At 46.7% G+C, this 18,654-nt stretch overlaps 1 protein-coding gene across 1 annotated transcript; it reads right to left on the reverse strand.

Annotated features, from left to right (window-relative positions):
- Positions 1 to 1,116: 1,116 nt before the first annotated feature.
- On the reverse strand, positions 1,117 to 14,764 carry A1BG (alpha-1-B glycoprotein). Its single transcript, XM_025984441.2, has 9 exons — positions 14,604 to 14,764; positions 5,678 to 5,846; positions 5,555 to 5,590; positions 5,185 to 5,463; positions 4,246 to 4,518; positions 3,605 to 3,898; positions 2,665 to 2,961; positions 1,853 to 2,152; positions 1,117 to 1,492 (listed from the first exon to the last, which is right to left on the reverse strand). Exons 1-9 carry the CDS (start codon positions 14,640 to 14,642, stop codon positions 1,485 to 1,487), a joined length of 1,695 nt encoding a protein of 564 aa, XP_025840226.2. The 5' UTR covers positions 14,643 to 14,764; the 3' UTR covers positions 1,117 to 1,484.
- Positions 14,765 to 18,654: the final 3,890 nt, after the last annotated feature.

Here is an 18,654-nt window from a genome sequence, read left to right on the forward strand (position 1 = left end):
AACAAGTAGATAGGAAATCAGGATACAGAAGAACTGAACAACAGCAACCAACTGGATATGATTGATGAAGTCGCCAGTATTTAAATATTGCCAATTATTTTTTATGCACAAAAAAGTAATCTATTACTTAACTAATACATACTTGTTTTTAAGCCTAAGAATGAGCTGTTACTGATGTTTACCCCCAAGAAATCAAGGATCTTTGTTTCCTGACGAAAGTGAAAAAGAACAAATTAATTCAGAAGTAAGTAGAAAGAAGGGAATAATAATGATACAAGTAGAGATCCACAAAGTAGACAAGAGACCCCAGAAAAAATGAACAAATCCAAAAGTTAATTAGTTATTTGAAAACATTAATACAATTGATAAACCCCTAGCTAGACTCACAGAGGAAGGAGAGAAGTTGGGGTGGGGGAGGACACAGTATCAAGCATGAAAGAGGTGACATAACTACAGACCCAGCAAGCATTGAAAGAATACAGGAATGTTGTAAACAACTATACCAGTAAATCAGATCACTCAGATGAGATAGGCAAATTCCTTAAACAAAATTTATCAAGTATTAGTTGATAATGCTAATACATACCCCTTGGTATGCCAGTACCTTAACGGCCAAGCTCTAAATGGACTGCAATGAGATGGTCCAGGAAGGTATTGGGTCAGGCAAAGGGCCTTAGATCTGAGGGGAAGGAGGAAAGAATAGAATAGCCCCACCCCTCCAACAGTTTGAATCTCCAGTGTGAGAGACCTAGCCTTTGGCTGGGGAAAGATTCCAGCTCTACCAGCTGGTGGCTACTCAGTCCAGAAAACAAAACTACAGAATGCAGCCTCTCTGAAGTGCCTCCCTGTCTGAGGACCAATTTGGTCAAGGTGGGATTGGTATGTCTGGAGCCTCAAGGTACTTCCCCAGACCCACTGGGGACCAGGCAGAGGTGCCTGGGGAGTAGGAGGCAGCTTGAAGAAAGCAAAAGGTAATCTTGAACAATGTGGACCCAAGTAGCCAATATATCCCCAGGATCCAACCCAGAGGCCATCTACCTTTAGGACCCCAGCCCACTTCCCTCAGCCGTGGAAGTACAGGCCCCTGCATCAGGGCTGCCATTAGCCAAGGACACCTTTTTTTTTTTTTTCTTAAAGATTTTATTTACTTATTCATGAGAGAGAGAGAGAGAGAGAGAGGCAGAGACACAGGCAGAGGGAGAAGCAGGCTCCATGCCGGGAGCCCAACGCAGGACTCAATCCCTGGACCCCAGGACCGCGCCCTGGGCCAAAGGCAGGCGCTAAACCACCGAGCCACCCAGGGATCCCCCAAGGACACCTTTTAAAGATTCTATTCACATTTATTGATTCCCAGGAGGAATTAGGGACAGTCCTCCAGCACTTCCAGGGGGAATCCAGCCTCTAGCTGCAGCATGAGGGATCATAGCCAGACCGGAGAAAGCACTTGCCAAAGATACCATCAGTGGCCTGAGTCTGCAGCTTGATCAACTTCCTAGACAAATGTGACAAAAGAGAAATGGTAGGAAGGCATCATGTGTGTTCCTCCCTAGTGAAATCAGGGAAGACCTCACTGAGGCCCCTCAGGAAGAAAGTAGCTTGGTCAGCTGCCGGCCAAGACCCCTCCCACACCTCGGCCTCCCTCCAGATGCTCTAGCTGACCAAACCACTCTGCTTCAGGGCCTTTGCACCTGTCATTTCCCTACCTGCAATTTCCCTCATAACCCCAGCACACTAGGCACACTAACCAATGTGCTGGGAGAAAATTCAGGGTAAGGGCCCTCGTGATAAAGGGCACAATCTGGGCAAAGGCCAGAGGAGGAACCCAGCTCACAGAACCAGAGGAAAAGTTTACCTGCCACCTGGAGCTCCACTGGGTCACTGAGCTCAGACACGAAGGGGATGGGCAACCATGAGCGATAGCGGCAGCTGTAGTTGCCTGCGTGCTGGGGCCCCACATAGGTCAGTACAAGGTCCGCTGAGGGGTGGGTGGCCCAGACCTGGGTTGAAGGCTCCTTTTTGCCTTCCCGCAACAGCTCAAAAGTGATGTGGGGCACGACTTCTGGCACCTGGCCCTTGCAGCGCAGGATGGCATCACGGCCAGGAATCATAGCCCCACTCCACAGAGCCTGGAGCTGTGGCCTGGGAGGGGGTCCTGGGTGGAGCAGTCAGTGGTCAAGTGAGGTCCTCTCCTCAGACAACAGCTGCCCCAGCGCCCCTCTGCCTTCCTGCCTCCCATTAAGCCCAGGCCTGCTGGCTGCTCCACCCACCAGGAAGCTACCCTGTGCACACACCTTTCCTCCTTTTCCTGGTCCTGAACAGAAGTGGCTTCTCCTATTATCCTCCCTATTACCCTCTTCCCCAAGATCTTGCATGTTCCCTAGACCTGGGCCTGCTCTGAGACTTCCTGGGGTCCGCAGCACTTGGCACTTTGGGCCTCAGGACAGGTGTGGAAAGAAAGAAATAGCCATGGGAAATGGTGTTCCTGGCCATGGAACAGGAAATAAACCAAATGCGAGGCATCCCCTAGTAGGCTGTGGGCGGCAGCCCAAATCAGCCCAAATTACGCTTGTCTGAAAGGTCTGCTATGGGGACAGGACTGAGGCCTGGAGCACTTCCCTTGGGCACCCTCCTTTGCTCATGGCTGCTCCCACCCTGCCAGCTCACCATCAATGCGCAGTTCCAAGCTCGAGCTTGGAGCAGAGCCTGCGAAGGGTGGCGCAGTGTCCTTGTAGACACAGCTGTAGTTGGCTGAGTCTACCACTGAGACATCTCGCAGCTGGAAGCAGGCCTCTGTCCCCTCGGGGCTCAGGACATGGTGCACTCGGCGCTTTCCGGCAACCTCGCTCACCAGAGCGAAGCGCAGGCCGGCCCTGGGTGCCTGACACCGCAGCTGCACCAGCGTGCCGGGCGTGGGGTGTAGAGTTTCGGGCTCCACGGAGAGCTCCGGAGCTGGGAGTGTCTCTGCAGGGAGGACATGGGCTGATCCGGGTGCCGAGGGGGAAGGCTTGGGCCTCATACCCCATTCAGCCTGGTTCCTTCTGCCTGAGAGCCTATGCGGGCCCCCTCTCTCCCTCAACTTAAAACTGCATCACCCTCCAGACCTCACCAGATACCTCACACACAGTCCTATACTATTCCTTGTTAGTTCGTTTGTCCATGAAAACAGACGTGGGGATAGGATTGAGTTTTGTCACCAAGCCCAGGATGTGCTCCCCTGCAGGCCTGGATCCTCTTTTGGGGTCAGGCCTCCTGATCCCCGTCCTTGGCAGGCCCTGCAGCTACAACCTGGCTGCCTTCAACAAACAGGTCTCCAGTGCCCATCTGGACCTGGGAGATAGAGGGGACCCAGGCAGGTGGCATTGCCTGCACAGCCTATGGCAGACTTGTGTGTTCATCCAATTATTCTGATTGAAGTTGCTGAGCTAATTGTCTCATTCTCAGGGAAACTGAGGCCAGGTGGATGAGTTGGGAATGGGCCCCCACCAGAGCCCTCCAGTTCCGGGGGACCCCTCTCGGGATCCCTCCTGTTCCCCGCCCCCAGAGCAGAGCAGTCTTGCCCTCCCAGCCCCATGCCCACGTTCCAGCCTGGGGCTGCCAGGCTCACCATCACTCAACAGCAGCTCGACAGGCACACTGTCGGAAGACCAGGTTTGCTGGCCACGCAGCTGATAGCGGCAGGTATAGAGACCGCCAGACCCTAAAGCCACCATGTCCAGGTGAAAGGAGATGCGGTCTGGGTTGCTGGAGCTTCTGCGTACCAGCAGCTCCTCTTCTCCCTGCCGCAGCTGGAAGTCCACGCCGCTCAGGGGCGCCACACAGACGAGAGTGGCGTTGGCACCAGGATGCAGGAGACCTGCAGACTCTCCCTGGAAACTCAGCTTGGGTGGCAACGGTGCCGCTGCAAGGCAGGGAGGGTCGGTAGAGCTAGAGTCCTGGAAACCCCTGCTGTGGGACTGTTCCTGAGAAAGCTATAGTCAGCCAAGCTCCCAGACCTCTGCCCTCCCTGCAGTAGCCCCAGGAACACCCTTCTTTGTGGCCCATCCCCAACACCCCACCCCCACCCCACCTCGCAGGGCCACAGTGTCCATGTTTAGGTCAGGTGTGATCCATCCAACTGTGTGACCACTGTTTCCCCAACCCAGTTCTGGGCAAGGTTATTCAGAGTTGAGGGTGAAGGTAAACATAGCTCTGACTTCCAGGAGCCTCCTATCCCAGGAATCCCTCTGGGATGGTCCACACACTCACCCAGTTCCTCGACTGTCACAGTAGCACTGGGCTCAGAGGGTGCACCTGCTGCGTGGGTCCGGTAGCTGCAGCTATAATTGCCAGGCCGATGAACTGGGAAGGTGGCCTCCATGTCTTCAGGGGCCTCAGCCACCTCCAAAAACTGATCATTGCCTTCCTGCCTCAGCAGGTAGGTCACACCACGAAACCCCCCATGGCACAGCAGTTTCGTCTTCAGACCCGGTGTAATCCAGGACACGGGCTCAGTTGAAAGCAAAGGTGGGGGTAGGGACTCTGCGTGTGGAGCAGGGTTGATGGGTGGTTCTAAATGACTTGACAGACATGCGAGCCCAAACAGACCAGGACCTCCACACTCATGAGGGGCACCTGGGTGGCTCAGTCGGCTGAGTTTCCGACTCTTGATTTCCATGATCTGAGGAGGGGGGGGCTCCATGCTCAGTGGGGAGTCTGTTTAACGATTTTCTCTCTCCCTCTCCCTCTGCCCCTCCCCCCATGCACAATTTTCTCTGTCTGTCTGTCTGTCTCTCTCTCTCAAATAAATCTTGAGAGAAAGAAAAAAGAAAATATCAAGGAGCCAGGGAGTTGGAAGACATTGATGGAGGAAAGGGAGGCAAGGACAAGAGACAGGGGAAAAGCAGATATGGTAAGGGAAGTATGCTGGGCTTTTTCCCAAGTACTTTCTGTAGATTCAGTCATTTATTCCTCACAACCTTCTGGGATCAGTGCACACATCATCCTCATTTTACAGATGAGGAAATGGAATCAGAGATGTAAGATGACTTGCCAAAGGCCACCTAGCTGCTCAGGAATCCCCACCCACCCACTGCCACCCCCATGCCAGAAAAGTAGGACCAGGAGTGTAAGGAATGGAGGGAGGAAGTGAGGAAGTGAGCAGTCCTCTCCCTACTGTCTTGTGGCCCCACTAAAGCCCCTGCTTACCTGCTCCAGTCACCTCCAGGAGGTTGCTTAACTGAGTCCATCTGCTGTTCAAGCCAGAACGGCAGCGGTAGAGGCCCCGGGTGTCACTCGTCACTGCTCCTAGTGGGAACCGGTGCTCCATGGCCGGTAAATCAAGGTGTACAAGTTCCTGGGTTACTCCATCCTTGAACAGCTCAAAATCTGGAGTCTCCAGGCGGGCCTGACATGTCAGTGTCAAGTTGGCCCAGGGCTCCAGCAGCGATTCGGCCTCTGCCCACAAATTCGGCCGGGTCTCAAATACTGCATGGCAGGTGGAGGTCAGTGCTGGGTCCCAGGACAGAGGCTCACCTCTGCAGGTGCCCACCATCCCCAAGACCTGATCCAGACTTACCTGTGGCTGCCTTGGTCGCTGGGCACAGCAAGAAACCTGCGGGGACCGCACCTGTGAGACCCCCCCATTCCTATCCCTCCCCTTTCCTCCCGCCCCAAGGGACCTTGGCCCCAGCAACCTCACCCCAGAGCACCAGGAAGGCCCCAAGCGTGGACATGATGGCCAGTCTCCCTCCAGCCGGTGAGTGTCTGTGGTGATAAAGCCCAAGCAAGAGTGGTAAAGGGGCAGCAAGGGGCATTGACCTCTTCCCTATTGTTTGTCCTTCCCAGAAGGCAGGGGTAGGGGGGTGTTCCTGCAGGGGACAAAGGGCAAAATTCCAAGGTCTTGGAGCCTCATCAATAACTATAATCAATAATTATGTATAATTAATAAGCTAAGTAATAAATGATGATTATTTTAAAATAATATAATTTAAAAAATAAAAAATAATATAATTAAGTCACAAACCAACAATATCAACAAATGAAATGACTTAAAATATGAGAAATACAATTTAAAAATAAAAATTAAATTAAAACAAAACAAGTAATATAATAAATACTAATTGATAAAGGAAATTTTCATTTTTAAAAAAATTTTTTATTGGAGTTCAATTTGCCAACATATAGCATAACACCCAGTGCTCATCCCACCAAGTGTCCCCCTCATTGCCCATCACCCAGTCACCCCAACCCCCCCCCGCCCACTTCCCCTTCCACTACCCCTTGTTCATTTAAAGGAAATTTTTAATTTTTAATGTTTGTGGGCCCTGCTCCAGGGCTCCCAGGAAGCTATATTTCAAAATTTATCAAGATCAAAATGACTCCGCAAAACCTCAAAGCGTAGGCTCTATGTCTGCCCTGAGCACACATTGTGTGTCTGCTTTGTTAAAACAAACAAGGGCAGCCCCGATGACCCAGCGGTTTGGCGCTGCCTTCCCTTCCACCCTGGGGTGTGATCCTGAGGACCCAGTTGAGTCCCTCTCCCTGCATGGAGCCTGCTTCTCCCTCTGCCTGTGTCTCTGCCTCTCTCTGTCTGTCATGAATAAATAAATTTTAAAAACCTTTAAAAAACAAACAACAAAAAAGAGCATTTCAAACATAAAGATGAGAAAAAATTTAAAAACAACCTGGGCCTCATAAGATTAAAGTCATACAGACTTGCAGATACTAAAAACAGAAGTTAAAGTCTGTAACTTTCTGAAATGTCCATCATGATGATTTGTAATTCTTTTTTTTTTTTAAGATTTTATTTATTTATTCATGAGAGACACACAGAAAGAGGCAGAGACATAAGCAGGCTCCATGCAGGGTGCCCAATATGGGACTCGATCCCAGGAGTCCAGGATCATGACTTGAGCTGAAGGCAGATGCTTAACTGACTGAGCCACCCAGCTGCCCCTGTTAACTCTTTATGTAAAAAAAATATATATATCCTTGCATCAAATGTTTCTTCCCTAGAGCACTCTCTTCTTTGTGCAGACTGTATCCTGGGCACCTGTCCTAACTTGAGCTCGAATAAAACTCTTTTCCTTTCTCTTTAAAAAATTTTAGTGTTTGTTCATTTTACATCAGTATTTCTTGGCATAGTCAACAGGATATCAGAGCAACTCGCCTGAGAACATCTGGGGATTATCTGGAACTCAGTGCTTGGTATCAGCTTGGGCCCTCTGTGCCCCTCTGGCTCCTCAGCACCTCATGGGTGGATGTATCTGGTGAGATCTCCTGATACCTGGACCTCTTCAACTTGAGTTGGCAGTCCTGACTTTTAGTTGAACTGTTAAAAGTTACCAGTGATGCCCTCTAGGGGGGTTGATGGGTTAGTTGATTTAATTTGGCATTATACTAATTGATGTTATTAATATATAAAGCTTGAGTAAATTTTCTGGCTAGAAATATGAATAGCTCAGCTCAAAGAGAAGGGACACCTGCTCCTTTGAGTTAAATGGTACTTTCAGGTGAATGAAGGCCTAGCAGAAGTGTCTGAGGATATTCCTCAGATGTGTAGTAGTCCCATAGGAATTTCCCATCTCATAAGGTAATTAGTGATTGGCTCATCCAGGAATACACACATAAGGACTGATTTTGCAATGCTCCAAGCCCACTCACTGGTCCTAGACCTCACAAGGGTAAAATTATCTGAGGTAAAATATCCTACATTCAGACTTTTATGTTAATCTATAATAAAGATGCCTTATAAGAAGGGACCTGATTGATGGTATGAAGAGGTAAAGATGAACAAAAATTTAAGACACCTGACCCCCTTCCCAATAGTCAGAATAATGAGGAAAAGGAAGAAGAAAATAGGCAGACACTAGAAATCCTAAATACAGTCCCCCTACCCCCCGCAAGCACAAGCACCAGAACCAAAGCCCAACCCACTGCCTGCTCCTCTTCCAGAGGGCTAAAGAGCACCCAGAGGAAAAGATAGGAGACAGAGTTTTTTTTTTAAGATTTTTATTTTTATTTTTTTAAAGATTTTATTTATTTATTCAAGAGAGACACAGAGAGAGAGGCAGAGACAAAGGCAGAGAGAGAAGCAGGCTCCCCGAAGGGAGCCCGACGTGGGACTCGACATGGGACTCGACGTGGGACTTGATCCCAGGACCCCAGGACCACGCCCTGGGCTGAAGGCAGGCACCAAACTGCTGAGCCATCCAGGGATCCCCAAGATTTAATTTTTAGGTAATCTGTACACCCAGTGTGGGGCTTGAACTCACAACCCTGAGATCAAAAGTTGCACTCTACCGACTGGGCCCCAGAAGACAGGTGCCCCAGAAGACAGAGGGGGAAAAAAGGAAGGAAGGGAGGAAGGAAAAGAAAGTTTAAATCTGTCTCCAGCCTTGCCAATGGCACCCCTGATGCCTCTACATCCACCTCCTCCTGTTCTTGTACTCACACAGCCAACCCTTCTACTACCCTCTGTACTTCTGTACCATCAGCTCCTGCTCTTCCTCCCCTCACTATCAAGGAGCAAAAAGCACCCCAAGCTGTTGGGACACCTCCTTACGAGGTTCAAACTGGAGCACCTCCAAAATCAACATGAAGGGGCCCAGGTGATCCCCTGGATCTAAACAGCCCACTTTAGATTTCCCCACAGGAGCCCCAAGTAAAATTGTCAAATGGGGAAACAAACTGATTAACCTTTTAGTGGACACAGGTGCAAAATATTTTATATGAAAGCTAACTCAAGGTTATTGGTTTAATTAAGATAAACATGTTAGAGTTATCTGCATTAAATATAAAACTTTTATTTGACCAAGGTTTTCTAAAGGTCAAGTAAGTTCATGCCATCTCTGTTGCAATCTGTAAACAAAAACATTTTTTTTCAAGATTTTATTTGAGAGAAAGAGCGCAGGTGAGCCAACATGGGTGTGGGAGAGAGACAGAGGGAGAGGGAGAAGCAGACTCCCTGCTGAGCAGGGAGCCCAATGTGGGGCTTCATTCCAGGATCCCAAGATCCTGAGATCATGACCTGAGCTGAAGGCAGACACTGAGCCACTCAGATGCCCCAACAAAAACGGTAACTTAAAATGATGGTTAATTTTGCCTGTGTTGTACAATTTTCATGGGTAATTGTTAAAAGCAAATAGGCTAAATAAATAAAATGTTCACAGATAAACTTTTAAATACCTTCCAAAATATTTAGTAACCCAAAACTTTGAAGTTTTGCTAAGTTAAATGATAAATTGGGTTGAAGATATCATTGGATATCTAAGTCTTTTTTAAAAAAAGATTTTATTTATTTATTCATGAGAGACACAGAGAGAGAGGCAGAGACATAGGCAGAGGGAGAAGCAGGCTCCCTGCAAGGAGCCCAATGGGGTACTCGATCCAGATCCCAGAATCAGGACCTGAGCCGAAGGCAGACACTCAATCACGGAGCCACCCAGGTGTCCCTGAATATTTAAGTCTTTATCGAATAAGATAAAATCTTGAAACATTAATTACCAAACCATAAGATTTGTCTGCTTTTGTCTTGTTACAGAAAAAACTAAAGATACTTGGGTCTGTTAATAAACAGTTACACTTTCTTTAAAAGAAAGTTACACTTTCTTTAAAAATCAAACCATGGGACACCTGGGTGGCTCAGTAGGTTAAGTGTCCAACTCTTTTTTTAAGATTTTATTTTATGTATTAATAAGAGACACACATAGAGATAGAGGCAGAGACACTGGCAGAGGGAGAAGCAGGCTCCATGCAGTGAGCCGACTTGATCCCAGGACCCTGGGATCACACCCTGAGCTGAAGGCAGATGCTCAACCGCTGAGCCACCAAGGCGTCCCAGCAACTGACTCTTGATTTCCGCTCAGGTCGAGATCTCAGGATTGTGGGACTGAGCCCCACGTAGGGCTCCGTACTCAGTGGCAGAGTCTGCTTCTCCCTCTCCCTCCACCCCTCCCCATACTTGTACACATACTCTCTCTCTTAAATAAATAAATAAAATATTTTTAAAAATTGAAGATGCCTGGGTGCTCAACGGTTGAGCATCTGCCTTTGGCTCAGGGCATGATCCTGGAGTATTGGGATCAAGTCCCTATCAGGCTCCTTGCATGGAGCCTGCTTCTCCTGTCTCTGCCTCTCTCTGTGTGTCTCTCATGAATAAATAAATAAAATCTTTAAAAAAAAACTTAAAAAATAAAATAAAATTTAAAAAATTGTACTATATATAATAAAACACATTTCTTTTTTTTTTTAACATTTATTTTTTTTTTAATTTTTATTTATTTATGATAGTCACAGAGAGAGAGAGAGAGGCAGAGACACAGGCAGAGGGAGAAGCAGGCCCCATGCACCGGGAGCCCGATGTGGGATTCGATCCCGGGTCTCCAGGATCGCGGCCTGGGCCAAAGGCAGGCGCCAAACCGCTGCGCCACCCAGGGATCCCCATAAAACACATTTCTAAAAATTATGAAATATATTCATAAATTTGTCACTCTAAAGAATTCTGGTGTAACAGTTCACAAGTGATTCCTACTTAGTTTTCACTGGAGACTAAGTTTAATAATACTTAAAATTCTGCTAAATGTAATTAAGACTGATAGAAAATGATAAAGAGAACAACTCTGAATGTAGAAAAGTAAGGGATATATAAGACAGATATAAGGAATGAGTATACATTTTTATTGAGGGAAAAGAAAGTAATTTTGTCTTGAAATGAGATTGGCTACTTAGGGAAAATGTAGGACAAAATCTGAATGAAATAATTTTATGCATGATCAGGACTAAGACTAATACTTTTAAAAATAGGGATCCCTGGGTGGCGCAGCGGTTTAGCGCCTGCCTTTGGCCCGGGGCGTGATCCTGGAGACCCGGGATTGAATCCCACGTCAGGCTCCCGGTGCATGGAGCCTGCTTCTCCCTCTGCCTGTGTCTCTGCCTCTCTCTCTCTCTGTGTGTGTGTGACTATCATAAATAAATAAAAATTAAAAAAAATAAAATAGATTTATTAAAAAAATACTTTTAAAAATAAGTGAGTTTTAGAAGTATACTGGCATAAATTAAAATTCGGCTTTTCTCCCTGTTAAAGGGACAAGGATTTCTTGGTTTGTTGCCCTGCCCATGAGAAGAAATTATAAACAAGGGTGTTTTCTTTTTCTTATCTGCTCAAAAAACAAGATTTCTATATTTGTTTTTATCAAGTTTTTAACTTATTTTTATTTTTTAAAGATTTTATTTATTTATTCATGAGAGACACAGAGAGAAAGGCAGAGACACAAGCAGAGAGAGAAACAGGCTCCATGCAGGGAGCCCGATGTGGGACTCGATCCTGGAACCCCAAGATCACGCCCTGGGCCAAAGGCAGGTGCCAAACCGCTGAGCCACCCAGGGATCCCAGGTTTTTAATTTCTTTTTTTTTTTTTTTTTAAGATTTATTTATTTATTCATGAGAGACGCAGAGAGAGAGAGAGAGAGGCAGAGACACAGGCAAAGGGAGAAGCAGGCTACCTGCAAGGAGCCCAACGCAGGACTTGATCTGGGGCTCCAGGATCACACCCTGGGCCGAAGGCGCCACTAAACCACTGAGCCACCCGGGCTGCCCGGTTTTTAATTTCTTAAGAAAACTAAACTTCTCAATATTAAAAGAGCTAAGTTTTGCTAGCAACTGTATAACCTTCTCTTATGGCCACCTTAGTTAAATGGTTAAATAGATAATTAAGTTTTAAGTTTTGTAATGATCTGTGATGCTGTATAGGATACACACACACAGACTTCCAAGAAATGTAAATCCTAAAAAAAGTCTTTTTGACCAATTAGGCTTATTTATTTGGTATGTTGAGTTACATGGAAAGCATTGTCAAACAAATAATAAATCTTCTTAGGTTCTATTATGTGGATAAATGCTAAAACCGTTCCAAAATTTATATAAAGCTCCTAAAATTTCAATATCTTCAATACCTTACCAAGTGAGTAAAGAATGTCACTTCCTGGCAGGTTTGGGGACCTCAAGATCTTTTGGGGACCTCAAAAAGAGGAATTCACCCAAATCTACAGGTATTTCAGAAAAGTCCAATGGCAGGTTATTTGACTGAGCTTCTGGCTTTAAACAGCTATTTAAGGCTCAATCAGAAATTCCTTATTTTTTTTTAATTTTATTTATTTTTTTAAGATTTATTTACTCATGAGAGAGAGAGAGAGAGAGGCAGAAACACAGGCAGAGGGACAAGCAGGCTCCATGCAGGGAGCCCGATGTGGGACTTGATCCCGGGTCACGAGAGTCATGCCCTGGGCTGAAGACAGGCGCTAAACCGCCGAGCCACCCGGGCTACCCAAGCAGAAATTCCTTATAAAATGTTCTAGCAGGGGGACTGCTGGGTGGCTCAGCGGTTGAGCTGATCCCTGAGTCCTGGGATTGAGTTCTACATCGGACTTCCTGCCAGTGTCTCTGCCTCTGTGTGTGTGTATCTCTCTCTCTCATGAATAGATAAATAAAATCTTATAAAAAAAAAATAAAGATAAAAGTTCTAGCAGTTAAATGTCTGCCTTCTGTTCAGGTTGTAATCTTGGGGTCCTGGGATGGAGTGCTGCATCAGGCTCCCAGCTCAGTGGGGAGTCTGCTTACCCCTCTGCCCCTCCCCCCACCCCACTCTACCCCTCATTCTTGCTCTCTCTCATGCGTTCTCTCTCAAATAATAAATAAAATATTTTTTAAAGTATCAGTCCCTTTTTTTTTTTTAAGATTTCATTCACTTATTCATGAGAGACAGAGAGAGAGGCAGAGACACAGGCAGAGGGAGAAACAGGCTCCATGCAGGAAGCCTGACATGGGACTGGATCCCTGGTCTCCAGGATCACGCCCGGGCTGAAGGCAGCGCTAAACCACTGAGCCACCCAGGCTGCTCATAAATCTTTTTTAAAAAAATGTTTTTGCAAAACAGATTTAGAAAAATCTATATGGTCACTCACTATTCTTGCTGCACTTACATAAATTATTAGGCCAAGTTTCCTAAAACTGAACTTATTTTACAAACAAATTAGTCTTAATTTAGCTATCTCTGACAGGAAGGAGGGTGACTTTAGAGAGAAAGATTATATAACATTTTTCTAGTTGTTAAATTCTAGTTTTGTTTAATTATCTTTGAGTATTTGCTGTTTGCCTCTAAAACTGGGCTGGATATTGAATTCTGCTTTCCTCAGATATCTGATTCTGACTCCAAACCAAAGTTTCTTCTCCAAACCAATCTTCTCTCATTCACTTACCTTAAAATCATTAAGAACTAAAAACTACCTTTTTGTTTTCCTCCAGCCTTGCAAGCTAAAGCTAGACAACATGAGATAAACTCAAGAGAAGTTTCCACAATAGCTCATGTACAGACAATCTTTTTTTTTTTTTTTTTTTAATTCATGAGAGACAGAGGCAGAGAGAGAAGCAGTCTCCATGCAGGGAGCCAAATATGGGAGTCAATCTGGGGACTCCAGGATCACTCCCTGGGTGGAAGGCAGATGTTTAACCTCTGAGCCACCCAGGTGTCCCTATGTACAGACAATCTTATGGCCAGTCGTGTTCTACAGGCCACTCAAAAGGATCACCAGAGACATTTGAACTACAAACAAGAAAAATCCATCAGATTGCTGCTGCCTGCCACCACTCCATCTGAGGTGCTTCAAACCTGACATCTAAAAATCTTCTCACTGGGGACTCACACAGTGATTGATAATCTGCTCCTACCATTAACCATTTTTCTTTTGTTTCCATACAAATGCCTCTTATTAATTACCTGATTGCTGGCTGAACAAGGCAGAGTCATATGGCTAACACCACTTGCTACACCTATATCAACTCCTCCTGGGAAATATGGATCCATATAATAAAAATCAAACAGCAAGCCATGTGGCTACAAGAAGCCCTTGACTACCACAGCCCCCTTTCCAAAGTGGCTGGGATTGGTTTACTGGTGAGTATCTCTTGGATACTTACTGGTATCAGATCAATTTTAGAGGGAATAACAAAATAGGGTTTGACTATTGACACTATTACAATTTCTTAGAATATACTTGAGGATAAAACTAGTGATGTCATAGTGCCAAACTATGTAAAGGAAATATCCAAGTTCTCAGATAAGGGCTATCTCTGATATCCTTCCATTAGAACAAGGGAGTTAACAGCCTGCACCATGCCAAATGCTTTCATTATTTTTTTTTTAAGATTTTTATTTATTTATTCATGAGAGACACAGAGAGAGGCAGAGACATAGGCAGAGGAAGAAGCAGGCTTCATGCAGGGAGCCCAACATGGGACTCCATCCTGGGTCTCCAGGATCATGCCCTGGGCGGAAGGCGGTGCTAAACTGCTGAGCCACCCAGGCTGCCCCAAATGCTTTCATTCTAAAGTCTCTACTCCACCCTAATTCAGCGTGGAGCAGTTGCAGAAGATGGACCATCTTTTCATGTTGCATAAAAGTGGAATACAGGATTGACAATTATAACAGGAAAAAACTTACATGCCTGACTCCTTGTTGCTTCTATTTCCCTTGCTGCTGTGACCCATAGGTTAAAAACTTCTGCTGAGCCCTGCTTATAGACATGTTACAACCAAGGTTTGCAAAAACTGCTCTTTATCCAAAACCTACCTTGGCTGAGGAGATAAAAGTAGCTAGAACCATCATCATCCTGAATCATCAAGATTGAGGAATAATAATAATTCAGGAGAGAACTGGGACTGTGCCCCTTAAGGCTAATGAGACTGAAGCTAGCAGAAAGTTTAAAGCTTGTTTTTCAGAGAACTGTTTCCTGGAATCAACTATTGTGTCTTTTCAGATCCCACTGACAAATCCACTAGCTATCTCTGTAGAAGCCTGGACTCAAGGTCAAATGACTGTTCCCAGTGCACCAACAAACAAGGCCCTGCATTCTTTACTGGAGACAAAAAGCCTACAACCTCATTCAGGTTATACCAGCTCTTAGAGCATACCTATGACCCACTTCTCTTTGTCCTAAGATAACCCCCCTGACATCAGGGATTGAATTTTGCCTTGTTCTGATATTAAGTCTCCACCTCAAAGTAAACATAAGAATATATTGTTTTTGCACAAGATTCACAACAGCCATGTAACTTTATTATTATTATAGAATGCATTTTGGCTCATTAATCCAGTGTTCTCTGACCCTCATAACCCTGCTTTGTCCAGTGGACCACAGAGTGTTTGGGGATTAGCCTCAACTCAGTCATTCTCAATCCCTGAAAGATCTGGATATTTCCATTCTCCCTCCCCACCCCTATCCCCTGTGGAAATGGCAGCATGGCCCTCTGAGGAATATCTACTGTCTATTCTTGTGGCAGGTCTGGTCCTTTCTTAAGATGAATTAATCTCCCTTCAATCCAGGGGCATTACATCTGGCAACAACCTAGGTCTGGAAACTCAGTGATACTGTGAGTCTTCACTGTGACATCTCAGAGTCAGGCTTCTGAACACCAGATTTCCTGTCACATTGGTCAAATGGCCTTTTAGCACGTTGCCCACCTGAGGTAGTTTCCTTGCAAGGAGGTCTCCATTCTCTCCAACTACCTCTTATTGCTCCCTAGACCTCCAATTCGAGTGGACATGCTCTAAGTGGACAAGTGTAGAATCTGATGCTTCTATACTCTAAAAGAATTGCAAGGCTTTACTCATGTGTTGGCATAGACCTGGAAAATAAACATGGGAAGAGCATCTAAGACTATCTGACCAAGGAGGATGAGATACAACAACACTGGGCTGGGTCAAATTTACTTATATGGGCCAATTTACAAAGACTGGATTTAAGATGTTAGATTGAGTAGCTTGAGGGAGATTTTATTTGGTAGACCTGGCTCACAGTGGCCTAAATTGGATGAGGTTGAATTGGACTTCCCTGGTATAACATGCAAGAAGGAATCTGAAGGCTTAGGGGCAGAGGAATGTGGAAGTATTTATCATGTGCAATCTGGTACATGCATGTACACACTCATCCCCTACACACAAACTCAGTAAAGAGGAGGACACCCTTTTTAAAAAGACATTGAGAAATAGGTTAGTTACGAGGGTATCTGCATCCCTGAAAAGTAGCAGTGCCCTCTAGGCCAGTGTGGGAGATGCTGCCATCAGGCCTGATTTCAATGGAGATTAAAAAAAAAAAAAAAAAACAGAGCTTCAATGGCAGAGACTACCAGTTAAGCCACTGTTGGCAGCAGCAATGAGGCAGTAATTAGGATGTTGTAGCCCTCAGAGGGGCTGCTTCTGTGGGAAGAGGTTTAGGATGACTTCAGGGGCTCAGAGAGTCTCACCTTAACAGATATTGTTCTTGCAAGTGCTTCTTCTCTACCAATAGGCAAGGACCACCACAAGCACCTCATTTTCACAGGGCAGGGACAATAGCACACTATCATGGCTTGCTTCTGGACTGTCAACTCAACTTTCTTTTTCTTGATCGAGATCCTGATGATCCTGACTTCCCACAAAACATCACACCCATGCATTATTGCTACTATATGAATGACAATAGCTGACTGGACCTAATGAGCATGAAGTAGCAGGTCTATTAGATCATTAAGTGGGATGGGACACCTGGGTGCTCAACGGTTGAGCATCTGCCTTTGGCTCAGGGCTTGATCCCAAAGTCCCAGGATCAAGTCCCACATTGGGCTTCCTACATGAAGCCTGCTACTCCCTCTGCCTATGTCTCTGCCTCTCTTTCTGTATGTCTCTCATACATATAAATAAATAAAACCTTAAAAAAAAAAAAAAGACCATTAAGTCAGTTAAATGCACACCAGGGACTCACCTCCTCTGTCAAGTGCCTAGGGATCTGGAACATGTTAAGACAGGCCCTTCTAAGAACAAAAATCCATTGCTGCAACATGTACTGTTACCACTAAAAAAGAGGAATAATGGAGGCCTCTGAACCTCAGACATAACACAAATACCTCAGTGTGCTGCTCCAGTCTGTTTACACCTGCAGTTTTTTTTTTAAAGGTTTTAGTCATTTATTCATGAGAGAAACAGAGAGAGAGGCAGAGACATAGGCAGAGGGAGAAGCAGGCTCCATGCAAGGAGCCTGACATGGGACTCTAATGCGGGACTCCAGAATCACGCCCTGGGCCAAAGGCAGGCACCAAACCACTGAGCACCCAGGGATCCCCCTACACCTGCAGTTTTGTGTGGGGCCCATGCTGCAAGTCCTGGATACAAAGCAGGCTGCTCTGGTATTTAGCCCCTATTACCAGAAGATCCAATGGTGCTCCTGGATAGTTTCAATGTGTCATGCAAATAAAGATGCTATGTTGAGCCTTTGGCAAGCCCAAACAGAATTCATTGCTGCTTTCAAAGCAGTCTCTCCTGTACACCCTCAAAGTTCCAGCAATAGCTATGGTACAGCCATCTCAGAGGCCCAAGCCCCTCCCCGCAGCCCCTTGTAAGTTCACCCCTTCTCTTTTGCATCCCCAGACCTAGAGGTAGTAGCTGTTCTAGGGTTATGCATCTCTGGGTTTTCAGTATCCCCTTGCATCCTTTTAGCCTTACAAAGCTAAATAATCAATTCCCTCAAAATCCCTAGGGAGATTGCTTATCTGCCTGCCCCCTACCTGAGACAGCCCCCTTCTGGCCCACATCCCACCCACCATGTGAGCCGCCAGATGCTCCTCTCCACCCAGTTGCAGTGAGATACTAGTAGGCAGATCTGAGCTCTCTATGTTGACCTCTTCTCCCCTCCCCTGGGGCCAGCCTCCCAACTCAGCAGTCAGGGTGCCAGTGGAGGAGTCCCTGCAAAGCACTGGATGTATGGTACAGTCATGTTCGGTAACGCTTATAATCAGATTTTGCTACTCTGGCACACAGCCACAGAGGGTTCTCACCAGCTGGGAATCCTCGGGCTAATTGAGTCCTTCTGGGGCTCCACTCTGGAGACAAGATGAGAAGGAACTTTCCAAACTAGAAAGGTTCCACAAGTCAGGGCTGCTTCTCTCACATGCTTATGCTGGAGGCTGCTGATCCCAGGCCCAGGAGCAGGAGGAAGCACAGCACATCCAGGGGCAGCCAAGGGCAGAAAGATGCTCCCTAAAAAGGTGGTGGAGCGGAGAAGACTGACAAACACACAGATTCCAGGGGAGACCTCAGAGCGCACAGTGGCGCAGACCGGGGCAATTCTGGAATGGGAAGCAAGAATGCATGGTGGTGGCCAGGCCAGAGAAGCGGCCTTGTGCACAATGGGCATGCTGGGGGCAGTCCCCCAGCACATTCCGGAGAGAGGAGACACAGACGCACCACCGTCCAGAGAGGATCTAGTGGCGGTGCTAGACAGAGCTAGTGCTCACCCCTCAGCGAGCACAGCGCGAGGAATTAGGCCAGGGCTAGGGGAGCAGATGCATAGAAAGTTGCCCAGGACCAGGGAAGGGGCTTCTGAACTGGAGCGCTGCTGAAAAGAACAGGCCTCCACCAGAAGAGGTACAAGCACCAGGTGTGGGAGCTGGGGCCGGGGGCGGGGTAGGCGTGGCTGGAATAGGAAACTCCCCCCCCCCGGCGTTTGGTGGATAGTCTGCCCCGCCCACCCCCGCGCTCTGTGGATGGTCCGCTCCGACCCCTCCCACCCCAACCATTCTCCCAGGGAGTCCCGAAACTGCTCTGGCCTAGCATCCTGCACTTTCCAGGCCGGCTCCTCCTCTAATGT

This window comes from Vulpes vulpes, chromosome 1 (assembly GCF_048418805.1).
Source record: "Vulpes vulpes isolate BD-2025 chromosome 1, VulVul3, whole genome shotgun sequence".
In the NCBI taxonomy this organism is placed as follows: Eukaryota; Metazoa; Chordata; class Mammalia; order Carnivora; family Canidae; genus Vulpes; species Vulpes vulpes.